General features: G+C 44.4%; 1 protein-coding gene across 1 annotated transcript in view; it reads right to left on the minus strand.

The window, feature by feature from the left end:
• LOC138568003 (NXPE family member 3-like) overlaps positions 1-24365 on the minus strand; it is a 540599-nt gene that overhangs the window by 187626 nt on the left and 328608 nt on the right. Inside the window, exon 4 of the mRNA XM_069646413.1 lies at positions 5337-5549. Coding sequence (XP_069502514.1) covers positions 5337-5549 — 213 coding nt within the window. The remainder of the gene's footprint in view (positions 1-5336; positions 5550-24365) is intronic.

A 24365-nucleotide genomic window follows, 5' to 3' on the forward strand; every position in this document is an offset into this window, starting at 1 on the left:
AAGATATTTTCAGAATATTAACACCTTTCACACCCGCACTTCGAGTGACTACAAATGGCAAATTATGTTTTCGACTTCAAGAGAAAAAGTACAGATCGCTATTGTCCAATATTTAATGGTGTTGCCTGTAGTGGTCGCCCCAAATTAAATCTGTATGGGGTCCTATTGGATCGTGAGAGGTGCTTGGTTATTTTATCTTTTGATATTCTGTTTTAATCATCTGGAAGGTATATGAAATGTAAAGTATTTTGTTTTTTATCTATTGTTTTTGTCTAATTTGTGTATCTTTTGTACCCTTGGTATTTTAATCCCATTTTTCCTTTTTTTTCTGCTGTATTCTTCGTGTGTATGCTTTTGTACATTATGTATTTTTGTATATATTTGAAAAGTTGTGTATCAACTAAATCAAATAAAAAATAAAAAAAATAAAAAATAAAAATAATGTTTTTTCCCCTTATTGAATATGTATATATCAAAATTGTTTTATTGTAGTGCGCTTTATGGAGTGGGTCGCAGATTGCAACTAGGCAAGGTTTTGGACAGCAATTATAGTGGTTTATACATAAAATAAGACAAGGAAATACATTGGGCATGTTACCATCTCTGATACTGCATTTTCTTTTGGTTTCTTTGAGGCACAATGAAATGCAATGAGTCTTGCTTACAGACTGGCCTAAACCTGAAACACCCATGCCAAGCGAGGTCACAGCTGAGCTGTGGAATGTGTGAGGCACCTGCTGAGAATGTACACAGCGACAACGCTGCTGGCTCAAAACCCAAGGCCAGTGGCTGCCTCGCAGAAATGTCTCTGAAAGACTTTCACAACTGCAGGCTTCCTTCCCCCTGTTCTCGGAAATTGACCTTTTTGTTATTATACATACTGTTTCATGGGTGGAGAATGGATTTAGCCACTCCGTTTGTATATAAGGATGAGCCAGGCCTCTCCTTCTGGTCTCCTGGGTATCATTTGTGTCAAGCGTCTGAAGTGCCTGAGGTGTTGGGGTGCACTGATATCATGGGGAGCAGGACGAGCCTGTAACAGGCACCAACTTTGTGTGCTTTGGGAATCGTCATAAATTGAGTCAAAGAAGGAGGACAGACTACCATATAAATAGAAACAGTAGTAGCTGAGTGCATCCTTTCAAACGTTTAGTGGCCACCCAATTGCTGATGGTCAGTGCATTGAAACTTGCCTAGCCTACTTCTCTAGGAAACAGTCAGTATGTGAATTACAGTCAGAAATCCCAGACATCTGTTCACTCATCAGCCAGGTCTGGTCCAGGATGGTTTCTGCCCTGCTAGCTCAGCAGATAGCGACACTAACCATATATGGCTTTATTGATTTCCTTTCACAAACAGAGAACAAGGTTTTGCTGGAAAAGTCACACTAGATTTCCTACCCAGGATGCCTTCAAGGGTGTTGGTTGGGCTACAGCAAGCCGAATCCCATATGGTAAATCTCTGCCACCAACCAGTGGGCTTTTTCACAGGAACAGCTGCTTTTGCGACAGCCTATCCTGAGAGGCCAAGGATGTCTCAGTGGCACATCACTGAGTCACTTCTCTGATGAGGCCTTGGTTTAGGACGAAGGGTTGATAAACCAGTCGGAGAAAAAATAAACGTTTCTGAGCCTCTCACCAGTTTAGGACAGTCATCCTCACAGTGACAGAAGCTGTTTAATGGTTTGCTACTTTTGGTGTATTTTGTGGGGATTTAAAGAGAAGACCTTTTCTTCCGCTCGATTAGAAGAAGGCAATAGAGGGACTCAGTGACACAGGCCCCAAGGTATTATTAGGTGTACTGTCCAGAACTTTGGAAACTCATATGAACATAGTGTAGAGGAGCAGATGGACAAGTCATCCCTAGCCCCCCCCCCTCACCTCCATCATATTGGAATAGCAGGAGAAGAGCCCTTTGTGGGACACCAGGTATTATCACAATGCCGCATCGAGTGTATTACAGACGATATGCCCTTAGACAACCGTATCGAACGTGCCCTCGCACTGAACGGGTGGAAGGATGTTTGCACACACCATTGGACATCGAAGAGCTATAAGTGAAATCAGTCGAGTGCAGAGTGACATCTTGAAAGAAAGACACAACGATGCATTAAAACGATATGAAAATACTTAAGGAATGAAGATGTAACTGGGGTAACAAGAGAAACATGTAATTGAATATGGAGAAATCATGTGCACAAAAGAAATTAGTGAGTAGACCAAATGTACATACGCAGAAACGCAAGGGAGAGGAAACATATAGGAGCTTGCTGCAGAAGAAAATAGAATGTGACTGAAGCAGCCATGAGAAAAAGATGGAAGCGGGAGTCGTGTTGAAACCAATCAAGCTACCTCGGAGACAGACCAGGGCTGCAGAGTTGGGAGATGCTGGAAAACCAGCTTTGTGTGAGGAATAAAGATGAGTCTATTGGCCTGGGTACCACATCAAGGAATTATTACAAGGCACAAAGGGAGTCAAAGAGGATAATCAATGTACATAAGACATATTTCTCTTAGATGGAGCGTAGAAGAAAACAAGTACCATGTACTGGAGAGTCCAGGATACAACAAGCTTCTGTGAGGTAGAGCAACCAAGTCTCCAGAGGCCAAGAGGAGTAAAGACACCCAACTTAATTGAGTTAAATAGTATTAAATAAAGTATCAAAATTGATAAAACTGAGAATATCGTGACTCAGAAGTAAAAAAATAAGGACTATTCATTAAGATCTAGATGAAGATAATGGTGCACCTACACTTCCTCCTTAAAGGTACTAGAACAGAGAACAGGCTGCAAGGTCAACTACAAAAGAAGCTTTGGCTTGGGGTCTGGCCAATGAGAGTCCAATGAGAGATGATGGACTAATTGGGCAAGTGGGTGGTAGTCTGACGTTGCACTCTGCAACTGAGTTTTGTTTAGCTTACATGCTGCTAATGAGCTGACTATCCAAGGTTGAGAGAGAATGCCAACCAATCAGAGGGTCTATGTAGCAACATGCTATGCAATGTTGCACAGTCCAACCGGTTGCTGATATTCTCCTATAATCTGTATTATATGTGTTTAGAGGTGGTTCAAGGCATGCCTACCAGATAAGGGCCATCCAGTAACATTACTAATACTTATACAACATATAGGCATATATGTTCCCTTACCCACTCCCCCCATTCAATAGGTTTTAAGTTTGGCACATAGGATGCCCTCATAGCTGACTTTGCCATATTCTTTGAGTCTATCCGATATTTGGGTCTGAGATCATTAGTGGTAATTCCATCTAGCACAAGAGACACTTCAAGATGCTGGAGCACAACAGCATCAATGAGAACTAAGCTGAAGGACTTGGTTGATCCAGAGAGGGTCTGGCTTCCCCCAAAACTGTAGAACATACCAGTGGTTTTCTGGGTAGTCTCCCTCCAAATCCTTTTACCTATACTCTTAAAATGATATCCAATTTATTTGATCAGATGTGATGCGATGGAGTCAAAGTGCAGCGGTCAGGAGCCAACAGGTACACAGAAGGGAGGAGGAGAGCAAGGCACATAGTGAGAGACCAGTGATGAAAAAAAGTGTAGCACACAGATCAGAATGATGGCAATGGTATCCATAGTAACTAAAAAGGGCCCATGTCTACACGACTTACTTTGCTCAAAATGGTGTGGGGTCGCAGATGTCCCCTCGTCGCACACACCAGGGTGACCGCCTCCCCCTCGTACGCTGAATAGTTCACCGGACCTGGAAGAATGCTGGGACCCTCGTGCACATTGAGGAGCACATCCTGACTGGTCGAGCCAATCACATTGGTGAGTTTGCAGGTGTATGTCCCAGCATGCTCCTGAGCTGCCTTGTCTATATGCAGGGTGCCGTCACTGCATAGCAAACAAACGTCCGGCAGTTGGCGAGGTAGGACCTGAACCAGCGTAGGACAAGGTCGCTGATCTTCATGCGTCGATGTAGGGTGTCCTTGAGCACCTGGTGGTCTATTGTGTCGATATTGGAAGAGAGGTTGAGTAGACCACCTATATGGTTGCCCTCTCCATGCTGCATCTGGGTTTGAACCCGGATTGGTACGTTTGGAGGAGATTGCTGGTGTGATGTGTGCAAAACGGCAGTGCGTTTACAAGGAAATGAAGTGCAAATTGCGAGTTTTAAAAGCAAAATCAATTTAAAACATCATTGTAAAAGGCTAAAACACACAGTTTAAATTGAATTGTTCTAGTATAACGTAGGCAGCGTTAAAACAAAAGTGCCTCAACTCAATTAGCAGCATAAGTAATTCGCACACAACACATTTAAGCAATGGGCCTTTTCTTGAAGGTGGTGTTTGACCCTCGACTCCATTCCCTCCATAGACCAAGGGGCACTTAGGAGGACTCCTCATCTGAGGAGTGTACCTCACTCTCATTGAAGAAAAGAAGCAGGTGTCTCTTCCTGCCCTGAAGTTTTTTACATGAAAATGTACTGCAGAACCTACAATTTTCTGTAATAAGGTCTGGGTGCCTCCAGTAGATGCAATACTCACGAGGGTCCTAATGAATATGTTCTTTTTGTGACATTTGCACATTCCTTGAAGAGTGACTTGCCAGAAGGGCTTCACTCGGAAAATGAGAGAAAAAAAGTCTCAGCAGGCTGAGAAAAACATATGTTGAAGTGCCAGAATGTTCCTCTGCAAAACGCTGAAGAAAGTGAAAAGATTCAGCCATCTGCTCCCACTGAAACATAGGGGACTCCCATGCACACGACATGCTGTAAGAATCAGAAGATGGTTTCATGTGGCACCGCTTAAGGCACTTGCCTTAATTGGTCAGAGTTCAAAGGACACAAATCAGGGCGATAAGCTGTATAGCTAAACCTCTGATTGTGTTTACAATGATTTTCTAATACTGAGGATTCCCAGCCTGGCAAATGGGAATTATTCAAAGCATGTTAGTCTACGAGAGATTAAATCCTGGACAATTGAAAAATGTCCTGGTGCAACCATACAAATATGCCTGCAAGCCAATGCCTTCGATAGACAACTTAAATTGCACCACAATGTCAAGCATCATTGCAAGAAGCTCCTCAGTACAAATCTAAAAAGTGTAAGAGCTATGATGTCTGAGGGAGCAGCTTTGAGAGTACGGGGGTCTAGGTGGGTAGTCTACCAGGGTGACAGTCTGAAAGCGTAGCCTATTGAGAGGGATAAGATCTGAGAAGAAACAGATCAGAAGGAGAGGAAGTTAGAGAGAGGTGCTCAAAATGTCAGGATCTCCGTCTTAAAAAGAGGAGACCTAGGAGGTCAGAGTAGGCAGAGGTGCAAGGGGAAAAAAAGTGTGGTGAAGAGGTTGGCTGTACAGCCCTCTTACATGGAATGAAGTCTAGCAGATATTCCCACCACTGCCTTAAGGTGGAGTCCCCAAACATGTGTATAATCTTCCCCTTCAGGCATTTGCTGGCCTCAGGTGGAGTGGCAAATGTCTTGTGTGAACAGGCCAGGGTTCTCCAGACATCTTCATAATAGAATCCAGATGGCTGCGGGACAACAAGGCTGGGGCCGCAGGCTGACAGGTTCTTTGCATCTGTGAATTAAAACATTCAAATGGGAAGAGTTATATCCAAAAGCCAAAATGAGTGCTCTCCCACACAGCAAAACAGACACCCTTAGGCAGACTGACACAAGACAACTGGCAGACACAAGAAGAAAGACACAACCACAGGAAAACAGAGAAACCCGTGCATACACAAGCAGAAAGAAACAGGCAGACAGGTCACATACAGAAAAACATTGGGAAAGGGACAGAAACAGCCAGGCAATACACACTGCTGGCACAAAAAGAGACAGACGAAGCGAAACAAAGTCAAACACACTAGGCAGGTAGAGAGAGACAAACATGGGCAATGAAAGCCATCACATCTCATCCTGCCTATCTGGCTTTCGTTATTTTGAATGTAGTGGTCCTCCAAAAATGCATATTTGTGTTACTTTTATACATACACAGAATTGTCTGTGCCGCAAAGGAGACATAGAAGACAAATAGCAGTAAGCAGGGAAAAAGACATGTTACAATTTAAGGCATCGAACATGCAATTGTATCTCATCATGCAGTATTTTGATAGCTGAACCCGAGTTTATTGTCCCATGACAGATGAAAAATATAGGAAGGTAGCTTCCCTTACTAGATTCTTCTCTCCATCATCATAAATTTGCTTTGTATTTGGGCAACACTCTGGGAAGGCTAATTTGCTCCCTTGGATTCAGATACATCTCTTTGAGTACGTACGCAGCTTGCTCTACTTCTTTACTCTGAATCTTTCTTTACATATAAATTGACAGTTTGAACACCATACACAACTAAATTGCGACTTGCTGCCTAGTGCTTAATTCTTACAAAGCTCCTCATCAAGAAGGCCCTCAACACTGCCCATCTACCCCATCTGACAGCAACTCTTTGTTTCTTCTAATGGGCCATTATTAAACTCCTTCCCCCTACTCCTCTCACTGTTCTGGTTCTCCATCGACCCCCAGGTCCTCAACTCCTGATCTATCACTTCCCTCCGACATCCCCATTATCATGCTGGGGGACTTCATCGTTCCCATGCTCTCCGCAGCCACCTGCTGTCAACTTAAATCCTTTCTATCTGGCCACTCCCTCTACTCTCTCCATGACATCCTACCCACTGTGGTGGGAAACTCTCTTGACTTTGTCTTTCTCTCTAATTCACTCTCCTCATATTAAGCTCTCAATTGGCCCCTCACCCGCTGATCACTCCATTGTTCACTTTCACAATCTGCTCCCTCCACCTACTATTCCTCATTTCGCCTCTTCAAACACTCAGGAAATTCAGGTAGGACTCTCTTGCCCCTTACCTTGGTTTCGTGAGGTCTCTCTCCTGTCTCTTTCCCCTGTTCATGCCTCTTCCACTGACCGTCCTTTCTCTAACTTTCACTCCGTGGTCGAAGTGGGTGGGAGCAGTTGAGAGCAGTGCTGCTCTACTTTTTTTAAATTCTGTTGTTCAGTTCCTATACTTTTAGTTTAAAAGAAAACCATTCCAGAATAGATTAATTTAAAAATAAAAGTGTAGGAAGAGGTTAAAAGAGCATGGGTTATTTGTTGCTTCACAGTGAGCTATTGTAGAAGTGCTGAGTTACTGGTATTTTTGCAGTGTCATGCATGAGACAAATCCCATTCCCAAGCCAATTCATAGCCCTGCTCCTGCAGTAATCAGAATTTATATTTTGAATGTAAGCAATGCACCATTAAAATACTGCAGTTACAACTTTATCTGCCGTTAATCAGTAGGTGGGAGGGGTGGGTTTAATCTTTAGCGTGCCCCTTAATATGTGCAAATGGTGGGTGATTAGAAAGAGTAGGCTGGGTAAATCTGCATGCTGTGAGGGAAAAGGAATAAAGGTAATGGGGTTGTTTCAAACGGTATGGGGTTTGCATTGCACATAGGATGGGGTGTAGGGATGGGGTTTGTGGCGAGTGGGTGTGGGCCAGCAGGGAACATAGTTCCAATACTTCTTTTCATACACTTTGACTACTGTTTTCACCATGCACTTAAGACTCCATTTGACTATCACTATCCTGCTTGAACATTCGCACCTTTCTGTCACTGTCCTCAGCCTTGGATCACCTCTGAAATTCAGATCTTCAAAACATGTACCATGAACTACAATGCTGGGTTATACCATCTTTATATCGAAAATGTATATAGAGAAACACACATATCGAGGATTTTATAACGAAAACCTGTACACCGAATGTAATTTTGGGTGGGGTAAAGGATTCATTTTTGGAGGGAAATGTTTAGGGTGAGTTTTTAAGCATGCTAAACAGGGGTTTGGGGAGAGAAAAAATGCATTCGGTATACAGGTTCTCTCGATATATGTGTGTTTCACTTTAACATTTTCGATATATGATATGATATGGCCTTTATAACGCTCCTATACACAAGTGTTTCAAGGCACGACGAGGCAAGGGAGGGGAATGAGGGAAGACGGACAGAGATCCTACTAGGCCCGGTGACATTGAGATCACGCAAGTGCAGGGGGAAGGGAACAGGAAAAGTGCAGGGGGAAAGGGGAGGGGGCAGTGCAGTAGATAGGATAACAGTGAAATAAATAAGGCAATAATTAAAAGTGTGGCCAGATGGTGGCGAGTGCAAGGGTAAGAGCAGACATCAGGGGGCAGTACAGGTGTGTGCAACTGGCGTGGTGGGGACCTGGGCCCGAGATCAGAGGATAGCCAGGTAACCAGTGCAGATTCAGGTTCAGCCAGGAAATCAGCAGGGTAGAGGAGGAGAGAAAACAGAAGCAAAGAGGAAGGTCTTGGGGTGCTTCCGGAATTGGAGATGCTTCTCCTCAAGTTTCAGAGAGGCAGGGAGGCTGTTCCAGAGGGATGCCCAAGCAGACTAAAGAGATCTACCACCAAATCGCTGCTTGGAGAAGTGACTGACCCTGAGGGAGTTGGAGGCAGATGAGTGAAGAGTTTGAGAGGGTAGATATTTAGGAAGAGAGGGTTGAAGATATTGAGGTCCCAGGCCCCAGAAGGCCTTGTGGACAATGCAGAGGGTTTTGAAATTAATCCTCGCCGCCACTGAGAGCCAGTGTATAGATTTCAGTCCTGGAGAGATACGATCCCCAGGCTTGAGGCCAAGAACAAGTCTTGCAGTCCTGTTTTGGATGAGTTGCAGAGGAGAGTAGAGGCAGGCAGATTTAGAAAGAGGCTGTTGCAGTAGTCCAGCCTAGAGAGAACCAGAGCTCTGGAGACAGTGAGCTTCTGGGGGAAGGAGAGGAAAGGAAGAATACCTCTGAGGAGGTGCAGATGGAAGTGTGACTTCTTAGAGACGTCAGAGATGTGAGGAGAGAAGGAATGCGTGGAGTGGAAGATGACTCCAAGGTTCTTAGCCTCACAGGTGGGAGCAGGAACAGGGCCAAGAGAGGCTGGCCAGAGAGCGACAGGAAAGGAGGAAGCAGGTGTGCCGATGAAGAGAATCTAGGTCTTACTGGCATTAAGTCAGAGATCATTGGCGGCACCCCACTCCTGAATGGCGGACAGAGAGAGATGAGAGAAGGAGAAGAGGAGGCAGAAGGGAGTCTGAAAATGAGTTGAGTGTCATCCGCATAGCACTGAAAGTTGGGGCAGAGAGCGGCAATGCAATGGGCAAGAAGTGCCAGGTATTGGTTGAACAGCTAGGGAGAGAGGTTAGACCCCTGGGAATCGCCTCTGGTAGAGATAGAGCGGAAGGACCCAAGTTGGACCTGGGAGGGTCGATCGGAGAGGACATATATAAAGACATATTATGGACACCGTCCGTACTCCCTGCCCTAACCTCTGTACTTGACTCTGCCAAATCCTCCAACTTCACAACCCCAATCCCCTCACAAGCTTTAATTTACCCTCCAAACTTTGCTCTCGCCTCCCAAGCCAATATCCATTGCCTCTTCAATTACTGCTAAAGACTTTGCTCACTATCTTGCTTATAAATTATTGAACATTCTTGACACTATCACAGCCCTCCTCTCTCTCTCCGTCCCTCCTTGTCCCTGCTTCTGTCAACCACCTTTCCCCCCAATTCTTCTACGTTCAACTACTTCTCCCCAGCTTTCCAATTAGCAACTGGTAAGATAGCTCAGTGGGTTTAGCACTCGCTGCTGTGATCTGTATGACGCAGTTTCGAATCCCAATAAGGTCAACTCAGCCTTTCATCCTTTTAAGGTCAATAAATGAGTACCAACTTCAGTTGGATGATATTGTATCTAAATATGTTCTCTGTAAAGTGCTTTGGCGAAAGCGCTATATTAATAAAACATCAACTGATATCTATGGAGCCCTTCGCCGCCAGAATCAGACGATGCAAAACCATAAAAGGCATCCAGGCGGGAAACCGCGAGTATAAAATTGCACTCTATGCTGACGACGTGATGTTAACGATGACAGACCGCCAAGCCTCCCTGGGGTCCCTATGGAAAGAGATCAAGACATTTGGCACCATGTCTGGATTTAAAGTCAATCTAACAAAATCTTCGGCACTCCCCATCAATCTATCTCACCTAGACGAGGCCGCGCTCGCTCCACTCTCACCGATTCCCTGGGCCAAAGATGCCATAGAATACCTCGGAGTACAGGTCACCGGAAATCCAACGCGCCTATACTCAAAAAACATCCCACAATTACTCAGTGCGCTGCAAAACGATCTCAAAAGATGGAAACAACAAGAAATCTCATGGTCCGGTCGAATCTCAGCCGTGAAAATGAACCTAATACCCAGATGGCTATATCAATGTGCATCCCTACCACTGCAAATCCCACCCCCGGCCATACGAGCACTACAGAAGAAATTAATGGAATTTGTCTGGGGAGGGAAGAGGCCCAGGATCAATAAACGAATCATGATGAAAAGCAAACCCCTAGGTGGAATGGGAGTCCCCGACCTGGCCAGATACTCGCTAGCGGCTCAACTATCCCACGCCTTCGCCTGGGTGCAAGAAGTAGACCCACCATTATGGCGTCAAATCAAAGAATCCTGGTGCCCGGTCCCACTACATGACCTCCCACACCTGCCAACACTAAAACCACAACCCAACTCAGGGCCACTATCGGCCACGACTACCACAACCCATTGCTGGAAAACCGCAGCGCGGAAATGGGGACTTCGCAGCTACCTGGGACCCATGTCGCCCATCTGGAACAACCCAGACTTCTCCCCTGGTAACCCGCCTTGAGACTTCCACGCATGGATAGCAGGGGGCCTGGCAAAAACTAGCGACTTTATGGAAGATGGCTCCCCCATCACCTTTGAGAGGTGTAAAACAAAATTCGGAGTGGGTGAACGGGAAAGATTCCGATACTCGCAAATTAGGCATTGGATGTCCCACAGAAGGACTCGGGACGAATGCTCGAGAGAACCAACAGCCCTGGAACTTACGCTGACATCCCCGACCAACAAAGGTAGAATAGCCACCATATACCGACTCCTTGACAGATCGGACCCAGCAAAGAAAGAAAAATACATGACCGAATGGGAAAAGGATATTGGCCGGGAAATAGCAGTAGAAAGCTGGGAGCAAATCTGGACTAGACTACATAAAAGCTCGCAATGCGTCACGAATAAAGAAGAAGGCTATAAGCTCTGCTTTAGATATTACATCACCCCCATACAAATCAATAAAGCCAACCCGGATTTTCCCGCCTCATGCTGGCGAGGCTGTCAAACCCCCGGTTCCCTCTACCACTTAATATGGACATGCCCAAAGGCAGAGGTATATTGGAAGGAAGTGCTGAAGCACATTAAGGAAATAACTGGCCTCTCAATTCCATGGGACCCAGGCATCGTCCTTCTGGGCGAAACCGGTGATGGAGCATTCCCAATCTCAGGCCATATCTCCCGCCTCTGCAACCATCTACTGCTGGCCGCGAAGATTGCAATGGCTTGATTATGGAAAGACAAAAGTGGCCCCTCAATTTCCCTATGGTGGGCCAAATGCTGGGAGATTGCAGTATCAGAAAAAATTACTGCAATCCGCTCGGACTCCTTAAATAGAACCCTAAATATATGGGACCCTTTCCTTGACTACGCGGCCAAATACCCGACCCTCACCAGGAGGCCGCCACTCACCAGATGGCTCCAATGCAGCCCCCTCTACTAAACCCCCACCCGGTCCCCGAACTCTTCAGAACATAGGGGAACATTCACTCAGATCCCACCCGCCCAACCGCCGCATCCAGGAACCACCCACTTTCTCCTCCACTCTACGACTCAAAATAGACTATAAAGGCTTTAATTATCGCTTATATTGACCTGTATTGCGTTGTTGCATGTAATAACCCATCTTGTAAAAATCAATAAAATGTTGTTGGGAAAAACATCAACTGAATTAGAAACCATCCTTTGCAGTGCCAAACCATCTTGCACTTTTATCAAAGCTTTTACTATCTAAATGGTCAATTAGTCTCAATCATTTGCCCTCATCTCTGATCCCTCTCTCTCTCTGCTGGACTCTTCCCTGCCTCCTTCAAATCTGTAACTGTCTTATCCCTACTGATCTAAACATCCCAGCAAACAATCGCCCAGTTTCTCTCCTTCCACATTATTCAAAAGTCTTTGAGGGGTTGGTCTTCAACCGGATCACCAAGTACTTTAAGGACAATGGCCTTGTGGATCATCTTCAAATTAGCATCTGCAGTAAACACACCAACAAGACTGCACTCATGTAGGTCTCCAACTTTCTCTCTAATCCTCATCACTCCAAACTCCCTTCTATACACAATCCTTTTGGACCCTTTTGCAGCCTTTGACATTGTCAACTACTCCTCTCTCCTTCTCCCTTTCCAGGCCCTTGGGTTTTGCAAATCTGCTCTTGCCTGGATTATCTCCTACCTGAAAGGTCGATCCTTTAAAACACCTGGAAATCGAAAACCTCTAACACCATCCCTCTCCCCATCGGCATCCCCAAGGATCAGACCTTGGACCTCTGCTCTTCACCCTCTATACCTCTGATGTAGGAAGACTTACCTTATCCTTCTATTCATCACTGGATGGCTCTCAATTGCCTCATGCTGAACTCTTCAGAAATGGAAGTAATTTTTCTCCGAGCTTCCAATGCCAGCCCTCCCCTCCACACTCCTATCTGAATACCAGCTGACCTTCTGGCTCCCTCATACAAGGCTCGCAATTTTGGGGCCCTCTTTGATAGCGACCCAACACTGCAACAATTCATTGTTACCACTGCTTCTACTGCTCGTGTTAACCTCTGCAACATTCGGAAAATGGGTCTTTTTCACTAACCACACTACACAAACTCTAATCTCCACTCTTGTGTACAGCAAACTGGACTACTGCTCAAGTCTACTCCTTGGCCTCCCACTCTACTCCTTCCTCCCTCTAGGAAAAGTTCTCCACTTTGCTAGCCGCACTCTCTACAACCTACACAGATCCTCCCCAAATTCTACCTACCGACAACATGCTTGGTGGCTTTTCATGCAGAACCACTGTATTTTCACTTTCCTTCTCCTAGGCTTCCTCCTCAATTCATGACTGATTGTATCTCAGTTTGCTCACCATCTTGTTCCCTTCGATACTCTTCAGCACTCAACCTCACCATCACATATACTTCTTGTACCTCCTTTCTCTTCCGCTATGTCTCCCTACTCGACCCGCTTCACTGGAACCCACTGTCCATAACAATTCAAGCCAGTCCAACTGTGGATCTCTAATGCTCAGCTTAAACGTCACTTATTTGTTAAAGGTGGCATCATTCCTACTTTCTCCCCCATCCTCCCTATCTGACCACCCACTGCCTCCAGTGTCTCTTAATGTAATTTTGTATATTTAATTGGTACTCCTCTTTAGTTTAAAGCAAATGCCCCCTTAAGTTAATATTAACTTTGTATACCATTTGTTTTCTTAAATACATTTTGTTTCTGTGTCCCTGGTATATGTCCTAATTCTCCCTGCTATATGTCCTAATTCGTTTACACCCTCATAAACTGGCTAACTACTTTTTCTTATCTGTATGCTATTGTGCAGGCAGCCTTTGTGGGAATTCCTCAGCCATCTGCAAATGTGTTACTGTAAGCCATTTCTGATGGAAATTGATAAACCAGTTCATCAAATAGATACAAATGCAAAATACAAATTTACAATGAGCAGTTCAACATATTTAAATGCTTCTTGGTGCGAAACAGTGAACTCATTATAGACTGCCATAAATGACAAAATCAACAGAATAGGCATGTTCTTAATGTTTTGTTACGTTTCATTAACTCCATGATTTCACAAATTTCAGGTGGAAGGGAATTCCAGGCACGGGCCTGCTACTGAGAAACAACAATCTTCTCTCTCTTAGGAATGAATAGCAGACGTTGGCACCTTGATCAAAGATTTCGAGCAGGGACATGTGGACTGGTTTAATCAGTTTAGGGTCCTGTTCATGAATGCATATAAAAGTAAAAATAATGAGCCAATCAAGAGCTTGTTGAGATGGCGACAAAAGTCTCTTTTAGACAGAGGACAAATGAAATGGACTGCTACATTTTGGACTCCCTGAAGTGTTTGAAGTTGGAAAGCTGGGACACCACCAAAGCACATAGGCATACTCTAGCTCGGAGTTCAACACAAAGACACCAACCAGCATGGCAAGATCCTCTTCCGGAGCAAACGGGAGTCTGAAGCGAAGGTGGTGCAATCAGAAAAAGGTGAGCTTAATGACGCCCCGATTTTTAACCTCATTACTAGGTTTTCATCCGAACAAACTCGTACCATCTTTTACTTATTAGTCTAAACAAAAGTGCCCTCCAAGAGGCTAGTTGGGGATGGAAGTGTGTTTTGATCTTTTCGGACATTCTAGTGCTGTGGCAACATAAACTCTGTCTTAGATGTAATACAATTCAGCCTACTTGGCTATATCAGCAGTGGAGTAACTTTGCTGAAAAAAATTGGGGGGGGGGGTCATGACATCTGAAGAAAAGGTGCCCCAGACAAATGAATGGGGACAAAATGGTGTGCAATGAAAGTTGGGGGGGGGGGACAAACACCCCTGCCCCCCTAAAATTACGCCAATGCATATCAGGTCCTAACTTTTATTTGATTTATTTACATTTTTTTATAACACGCCTCATACTGAATGCGAGTTTGGATTCTAAGCCCGATCCGGGATTGAACCTCTTTTGCTCTGTGTGATCTTGCTTCCTAGAGCAATGCATTGCCCCTGTGCTATCCTCCATTTAGCCACTGGGACACTTCTGTAAAATCGTTCTGTTTCTGGTACACATGCAGATAAACCTGCATGTCATCCGCATATGAAGGACACTACAGGCTCCTTTTTTCTAAGATATTCATGAAGGCTCATATATAACTATTGGAAACCAGAGGTTATAAGGGTGACCCCTGGACCAGGATATTCCCACAATTCGCCTGAGTGTAGGTATCAAGGTGATCCACTAATTTCACTTACTGGCTTCTGGAATTTAAAAAAGCTCTAAAAATCAGGGCATAACCCGAGACCTGTGCCACAGAGGACAGACACAGCAGGAGCAACTCATAGCCCATGTTGTTGAATGATGCAGAAATATCCAACAGTTGTGGGCCCAGCTCTCTGCCGGGAACAAAATATCATCCTAGACAGCCACCAATGTGGTTTAAAGGCAGCAGCCAGAATGAAAATAGTCCAGAGTATCTTGACTTTCTAAAAAAAAACTATGGTGTGACACTGCAAAGTTTTCTAGAAATTTGGATGGCCCTTGCAAGCTTTCAAGAGGGCAAGATCGTAACCAAATCAGAATGATATCCCCCCCAAAGGATAGATTTATAAATCTATCAACACGTGGGTTTACAATTTCAGCACGATCTTTGGTTGCCATGACTGGAAGGGGGTCTTCTCCTTTACTTGTTGGTGTACGTGTTCTTGTAGTAATTAGATTTTTTGAGTTTCCTCTAGTTGGCACTCAAACCATTTATTGTGAATTTTTATGCCCATCCATGCTCCAGTATCAGAGGTTTACTGCCCGTCAGCTCTAATTTCAATTGGAATATGTCACCATTTTCAATTGCAATATGTAACTTTTGAAGTGAAAAGTGGACACTACGATATCCTGCCTAATTGCTCGCAACATGGGGATTTCCCTTTGATGGGGTGGCACAGATGGCCAGTATAAAATGTCATGTCACAGTAAGAAATGGATAGACTTACTACACCAACATGCCAGTTTAGCCACATAACACTTATGTTTGCTTTAAAAACATGCTAAAGCAAGCAAGTGTTTTTATGTGGCTAGAACACATTTTGATGAAGTCACTCTGGCCACTTCTTACTGTTGCATGACATTTTCACTAGGCATAGATGGCCAGTAAAAATGTAATGCCACAGTAAGAAATAGCTAGACTTACTGCACCAAAAAGTCAGTTTAGGCACGTAATAATTATGCTTTCCTTAAAAGCATGATAAAGCATGCATGAGAAGTGTTATTACGTGACTAGAATGGCATTTTTATGCAATCAGTCTAGCCATTTATTACTGAAACATGACATGTTATACTTGGCATCTATGAATAAAACCGGCATGATGAGCATTATTACAACACTAGGCTAGAATTTTGATGCAGTTAGTCTAGCTATAATATCTTGCTATGGCATGGTATTTTTTTACTGATCATCTATTATGAAGCAAACATAGGTGCTATTCACAACCGCAAAATCAGGTGGCTGGAACAGTGGAAGAGAATACACAATGCCCGCCCGCTGTCCCAGCCACCCAAGGCCCTCCCCCGGGTGGCTCCATTTATTGAGTGTGTTGATTTTTTTTTTTGTTAATGTGGGAGGCAACCGGGAGCCTCTCCACCCCAACCTCCCCCAAAAAATCCCCCAATCCTCTTTCCCATTTCCTCCCTCCATCCCCATACACCTGCGAGACCGGAGCTCTGTGCTCCGGTCTTGGGCGCGACTCCCGTCTCCCAGCCGCAATAGACATGACAAAGAAACTTAGTCCCCTTTCCATATGACGGCATCCATCATTTTGGCTGTGCAAGCAGAGCGAATATCCTGGGGAAAAATAATGAAAGGCATTTGCTCCCCAGATGGACCCTAGGCAGCAAACTGCTTTCTTGCCCACTTAGGATGGTGGACATGGCCTGTAACCGCCCACAGCCCCAGCTGAGGCCCGAGCAAAGCTCGGGCTGGTGGGCAGTGACTGCCCATGTGCACCCTCCTGTACGGGCATGAATGCTATATTACAGGCCTCATTACAACTGTGGCAGGCTGGAAAAAAAGGGTGCCGGTCACACCATACCGACACCATTCCCGGACCGCCACAGGACAACTCTGTCTTACCGGGGCCTGTGCGCCCGGCAGGTCTGACATAACACGCGCAACGATCCCGGAAAGCAGAATTGCCATGGAAGCACTGACACCATTGGCAACAGTGCCAGTGCTTCTGAGTCCCCATTCCCATGGAGTCCTCTGGGACTCCATGGAAATGGAGACTAACATTTTCAGGCCCGGACTTCCCGATCCGCCGGGTAGTCAGGCGCCGTAAAAGTATTATGAGTTTGGTGGCAACCTGCAGGAAGCACCAGCAGGTTTACCACTGGATTGGTAATGAGGACCTATGCGTTTGGACTGGCATGCATTGAAGGAGCCAGTTGAAACATGTTTTCTTATTGTGCCATTTTTAATGGCAAAGCCAACAGGAGTATGTTCTTATGTGTGGTTACTGGCATATATTGGCAAAGCCAGTCTAGACATGTTTTCTTATCATACCATTACTGCCATTATGCACAACTTGAGCATGTTCTTATATGGGAATACTTTTTTATATAGGTGCAGTCAGCATGAAATGTATGGGCATAAGCAGGGTGAAAATGTCTTCTCCACTGGCATATATTGTGGGAAAGGCATCATAAAAATGCATTGGAAAATGCTCCTGTGCACTTTTGGTGACATCTATTGGATTTGTTTTATGAAAAACTGCAAAACTGACTGGATTTTTAACCAATTATTTATAGAGTGTGCTGTATAATACACCATTGTAACCTATTATTAAAAACATGTTCTGGGTTGGGAGGACCCCCTACCCCTAGAACATCCTTGGTTGGTTCAGCCTCCCTCGCTATGCTCGGTCGCCTTTGTCAATTTGTGTCAAATATTTACGCATCATCAATTAAAAAATTCACCAGCCACCACTAGCAGTGTGAAAACAAACAAAGTGGGTTCTAAAACCCTGCTTTCTTTTTGGAAATGAAGTTGTGAAGTTTGGCTTTCTCTAATATGCCATATTCGCAAAAAAGGCAAGAATGAAGAGTAGTATTTCTTCTGTATAAACCAGAGAGAGTGGGTGCTACAGATGAAAAAGCTATTTATTTAGAGTCAACTTTTTTTTCTGAACCGATCATTTTAGGAAAAAATACCACACTTTTTGAAGTTACATGGCCTGGATGTACAAGTAAGGTAGTTGGTATTATATAATATTTGTATGTATAGCATTTAATGTCAGACTCCTTATACCTCCAGCTTTAAAGCACTTTAAAAATAGGTGTTATTAGTACGAAATCTAATAGTACTTAGTGTATCAACCTTAAAGGGATGAAGGACGGATTCAGCCCTGCTGAAATCTAAACAAACATGGAAAGTGCAGGATAGAACTTGTCAGAGATTAACTTTTAACTTGCTGAGCTATCCAACTGCGAAACATAATGCCGTTTAATCAATTGTTCAGTTAAACACATTTATCAGGATATCTACCCATCACCCTGACCTGTACCCGCCAGTCTTTTTTAAAAGATAATATAGCACTACTTGTATCAGGTTTACATGTGGGCCATGACATCATGCTGTGGTATCCACATTTACGAAGAAATTGCTAGGAAGGAAGTTCATCGGGTTAAGTGCTCTCCACTGGTATTTATGTGTGCAGGTCACAGGTGTGAATCGTAGCAAGGCCTACTCAACCGTAAATGCCACAAAGCTCAGGAATGTAGGGTCAACGGCATTTATGGTCAGCACCACATAAGACTACAGCATTGTGGGGTCAGCCTATTGGTCCTACTGATGATGGACCGCATACGGATCGAAACACGTTGACGTGTCATGGGTTCCCTTTCAGTTTGTTTGTTATGAATGTTTGGATTAAAATGTGATTGATAGATATTGACTATAAACCTGACATTATGAATAACGTCTTTTTGTAGTAAGAAGAAGAGATAAGTGGTTAATTGTTACTTATTACAGTGTTTGGGGTTTGTGTCAGTTGGCTAATCCTCTTACATTATTTTATACCATAATAGGTACAGGGCATTAGCTTACATTGGGTGGCATCACTGGACATTTGAGGATGCATTTATCATATGAAAGAAGCAACTGAATATACAAAGCTGTAACTTACATATTTTGACCATACCTAAGCTGCAAGGCTATAACAGACTTGAGAAGGCTGTATCCTCAAAGGCTACGTTAGTCACACTGCTATATGGCAGCACCTGCGAATGTGGGGCTTTACTTGACATACGATTACTAGACCGAACATATGCAGCAATAATTGGCATAAGTTGTCAGTAAATGGCCAAATGAGGCTATAGTGGCATATGCATGCAGCATCCCTCGCCGATGTTGGTCTGCTTGGCCTACCTCTGTCATAACATGTCGCCCTACGTGGCATGTCAAGGCAGCACCCGAGTGAACATGTTCTTGGAATCTAAAAAGTCTTGTCTGCTTTAGTGACGATTTGGTATTTTGTGAAATGCAAGCTTTCTTATGTTTTTACACCAGTCAGTCACTTCAGGTGATGACATCAGGTTTAAATGTAATTTCATGTGATGCCACCAGGGTCAAAGGTCATATGACATCACTTCCTGTGATGTCATAGGGTGTGGGATATCACTTCTGCTACCCCAGGCATTTTGGTGAATTGACGTCCTTGTCGCCAGGTACTGCTAGTGTGATACCTGGTGACTGCTTTGTAGAGGAGACATGCAGTCTTGAACAGTATCTTTGCCTTGAGAGGAAGCAAATGAACTCTGCCTAGGATGGGGTTTTCTGGTCCAATTTCACACACCCGTAATAAGGCGTGCTGCAGCATGGTGGGCTGCTTTTAGGGTCCCCGTTAGGAGGATGTTACCCCATATATACCTTAGAAACGCTTGTTTACAGGCGTGTTATAAATGCCACATCATATCATATAGATATTCACAAGAGCACAAGGGCCTGCACTACAGTCCAGACATTCTCCAGCGAGATGAAGGGCTTGATTTTGTGAAGGGGAGAGATTTGGAGTGTGGAGGGTTTTGACCCATGTGGAATCATTAGACGGGGTAAATATGGGGATTAAGCTGTCGCTGCCCATCATTTTACCCCAGAACAAAAATAAATCATTGGAGTGCGTAAAGATGGGGATGCGCTGTCGCCGCCCATCATTTCATCCCAGAATCCAGGAGAGCTGCGCAGTTGTGCGCACACCAAAATGGTTACCTAACTTGCCACCCACCAGTGTAAAGAAAGGTCTTTGTTAACAAAATCCACTGTTACTGATGTCAAAAAGTTGCTGAAATCGTGACTCATTGGACCACTTTAAAGATTCAACCCTTTTGTGGGGTTCCACATAACCATTTTACTGTAAGGAGCCCCATCAAAACAATGTTAAGCAAGGATTTACTACCATGTAAGAACCATTCCTGTTTAGAATGCATTAATCCAAGAAAATCCCAAAATTGCATGCAGTACCAACAAAATCCTCAAGGGGGCGCTGGCGGTCTAAACTCTGACAGGAGAACTGAGTGCAGTAGCTGACAAAGGGATTTGACTTAGCTGACTTCAAAGGCTGCATTTTAATTAAAAATTAGCCACATGCTGTTCCCAGAGGCCTGAAGCCTGGGAAACCCTCTCACCTCCAGAGCTTCACACCAGGAGTTAGAATCTCACATGACCTCTTGATTGATAGAAGGCAGACTGGCTGGGAGCCTCCCAGAGACCACACAATGGCCCCTTTCCTCTGAAAGGAATATGTTGATTTTGACTGTTTAATGTCAACAAAGCCCTGCCTGCCCAGAGGACTGACCCACCCAAGTCTTGGAGGCGGACTCCAACACTCTGAGAACTGAATTGAAAGAAAAATATATATTTTACAAAAACACTGATAACTCTTTGTAATCAAATGACAGAAATGTATAACTTTGAGAGCTTTAATTTAAAAAATGTACCTTTAATTCAAGCCCAAACTCCAATTTGTGTGATGTTCTGGGGCAAAACCCCATTGTTTATTAATATTACAGACTCCCTGTTTCAGCTAGACAAACGAAAATGCATTGGTATGTGGGTAGATATGTGAGGAACAGTTGTATAAAATTTAATGAAGATCCAATGTTGTTCAGCACATGAAAAAGTGCTAGAAGTTGCCATTTTTGAATGCAAGCTCCTAGAAAGAGCAGATTTGGACAGAGACATGGCTAAATTCAGCCACACCATGTATGTGTAATTTCAAACAACTGTGTAACTGTGAAATATGGATTTTGATCATATATAGATTTGGGTGCACAGATGATAGGGGAGTTGTTTCAAGAGATCATAAATGGATGACATCACTCTAACTCACAGCTCCTTCGCCAATCAAGTGAGAAATGAAAGCTTGACCAATGGCAAGTGGAGAGGGATAGGGGCTGGTGATGCTGCATACACCCCCACTCTAAAAACACATAAAAGCAGACAGACAGGACAGATAGGGACCTTCAAAATCCATCTGCCGCTGGAAGCTCTGCCGGAAAAATCCATACTTTACCTTCATCAAACCTCCAGAAAGCCAAACTAGAGACCAGACCAGAGAGAGAAAGCAGTGCTGTACCCAGAGAGACCCAGACCAGCAGAGAGAGCTGACCCAGATCACTGTGAAGTGCAGAGGCCAGACCAGACCAGAGTCCAGTTTAAAACCCTGACCAGATCCGTGATGAGGCCCATTTAATTCAAGAATATAGTGTGAGTACCCAGCAGGACTGTGTAGAACCAAGCTTTTAGTTTAAATTCATCTAATTCAATCTATTTAACCTAAGTAGAACTGCAGTTTAGCAATTGTGTTATTCTGCCATCATTTTTAAAGCTGAAAAAGTGTGCGTTTAAAATTTGCAAAAACCAAAAACGACCTCTAGTAAATCGGTCATATCTCCGCAACCGTTTGGGCTAGAGACTTGCAATAACTTTCATTTGGAAACTGAGATCCTAGGCTTTCCTAGGACCCCAAAACGATAGAGATAGTCCTTGCGGTTCCTCGGTAATAGCGCTCGGCGCATCCGCAAATTTTGCCGCGATTTGCAAATTTCTCCACATGTAAAATCAGCTGCTGCTTGCCTTCCATTTGCCAGAAATTCGTTTAACCTGCTAACTATCCCTGCATCATTGCTAGTGTGAGCCTGGACTAATATTAACTAGATACCACTCACCCTGAACTTCTGAAAGGGAATTAAAAGCATTTCCAGCATATTTCTCATCCATTGCAAGCACATATCAAAGCAATTTGGGCCTGTGTTTTAAACTTCTGTTGTCTAAGCTTGCTGGGGTGAACTGATTTACATTGATTGCATTTCTGAGAACTGTGTGTTTTCCTTCCATTTCCTTGCCTTGCATCAAGGGGGGGAGGGGATTGCCAGAGAAAAGTGATTACATTGTTTGGTTGAAATCATATTGAGTATTTTCTGTACTGCATTCATTGAATATTGCATCCACCTGAGCTTACATAAAGCATCCTCTACCACATTATACTTTTGTTCCTATTTACCAGTGTGCTACCTTATCCATTTCATGTCAACTCATTAGTGATTATAAGAAGTGTGCTAGTGCCAGATTCTCCGTTGTTGATCTTTATCATATCAGATTAAGTGTGCTATTCAATTATTAATTTATTATAAAGTGTGATATATATATATATATTTTAAATTATCAAATAAACCTTTTAAACTTGCAAAACAGAACTACTTCTTGGCTCAGTGGGGTCAGGGGGATTCCAAGAGAGGGGTGTTATATAGGGGTAGTCATCCAGAACGCATGAACTGGACCTAAAGGTATATCAATAAGGTTTTTCATTCAGTATTATAGACTAGGCGTTGAATTAGCTGTAGTGTTGAATTGAATCCCCTTACAAATTGGGGGCTCGAGCCGAGACGTTGGGTTAGATTTACCACTTGTGCAGCTTAATACAGTGTGCTAACTGACGGGATACATACATCCGGTCGGATCACCACGCTGCATTACGCTGTGAAGCATTCCTCAAAAGGGACACTCCAAGAAAAGTTCTGTTCTGCAAAAATAAAATACAAACTTCTGTAAGTCAGGACAGAGACCAATCTCTAGAATGACGACCTTAGTAGACATGAAAATAGCCAGAGAGCACCTCTTGCATAAGCTATTTGTGAGAGGTGAATGGACCGAACAGGGCCAGGATGTGTGGTTGCAGGCCATCACACAACAGGTCACTGAAACAGGGTCAGATATATATAGAGATCAGGGTCCCTTACATGTGGCCCTGAGTGAACTATATATGGCTCCTAAAGCCAAAGAGGAACACAATAAGATTGCCAGGATAGCAGCATACCTGTACCTATATATGGGAGACATGCAGGATAGATGTGCTGAAAGCCAAAAACTGGCAAATAGGCAACAGATGGCATTACAGAAGGCCCAATCTGACCTGGTCTCTTCTGAGCAGAGGCTGCAGAGGAGCCAGGAGTCAGAAGATGATAGTAGGCAGCACATCATTAAAATAAAGAAGGATATGGATGTGCTGCAACAGGAAAAGGTAGAACAGGATACCAGATTTCTGGCCTTGCAGAAGGAATACCAAGAAGGTTTGGACTCCCTACTGCAAAACCAGAAAAAGCTGGAGCAACAACTGGACTTCAACAGGGTATGTGCTGAGCAGGTAGTCACCCTGCAAGGCCACCTAGATAGAGTGAAGGCAGAGAGCAAAAAACTAATTCTGAAAGACCTGGATACCCAGGCAGAGTTTGATCAGGAGCGCCAGAATGCTGGTGCCTTCCAAAGGCAAAGGGACGACCTGGCGGCACAGATGCAGGCTCTTAGTCAGGAAAGGGATACCTTAGGCCAGGAAGTCTGCCATTTAAAAAGAAAAATGGAAGAAAATCACCTGGCCCACCAGGGACTGGGTGACCTCCAAAAAGAACACCAGAACTTGCTAGAGCACACCAGGAGGGTGGAGGATGCTCTAGCAAGAAAGGAGCAGGCCAATAGGGACACAGCTCAGGAGGTAACCCTCCTGCAGCAAAGACTGGCCCAGTTCTCCAGGACCAACCAGGAAGTACAGAGGGAAAATGAGGCTCTCTGCCAGCACAATGAGAGGCTCCAGCAACAGGTAGCGATGCAGGAGAAACTGATAGAGTCGAGTAAGGCCTTAACAGAGGAACTGAAAGCACAAATGCAGGCTCTTGCATTGCAACAGGGAGCAGGGGCGGATAGAGATGAGGTCCGCTGGGAAAGAGAGACTCCTGACCATAACCGCAGGAGCCCTAACACCAGGGGCCTTCATCTCCCCCAGTCCCTGGACTCTACCACCTCCATGTCCCCTGGCGCACATGAGCACAGGGCCGCAGGGATGGCAGATTACTATCCAGCTAAGAGTATGGGGCTCATAGGCCAGTACCACTCAGGAATGGAGGGGTGGGCATCCGGGTATGGGCACCCAAGTACAGTACAGTTCAATGGGGAACCCCAGGAGAGTAGGCCCATTAAGGGCATCCTGAAAACCTCTGCCCAGTTAGGTCAGTGGAGGGGGTACCCATCAAATCCTGGCAGCAAGGAGGAATCTGAAGACTCCTCTGAACTGCGCAGGACACAGGAGACCAGGTCCCCACATTCTGCCAGCCATTCCCAGGCTCGCAGAATCCGGGAAAACCTGGAAGAAC

Source organism: Ambystoma mexicanum, chromosome 1p, assembly GCF_040938575.1.
Source record: "Ambystoma mexicanum isolate Mex_15411 chromosome 1p, UKY_AmexF1_1, whole genome shotgun sequence".
NCBI lineage: Eukaryota > Metazoa > Chordata > Amphibia > Caudata > Ambystomatidae > Ambystoma > Ambystoma mexicanum.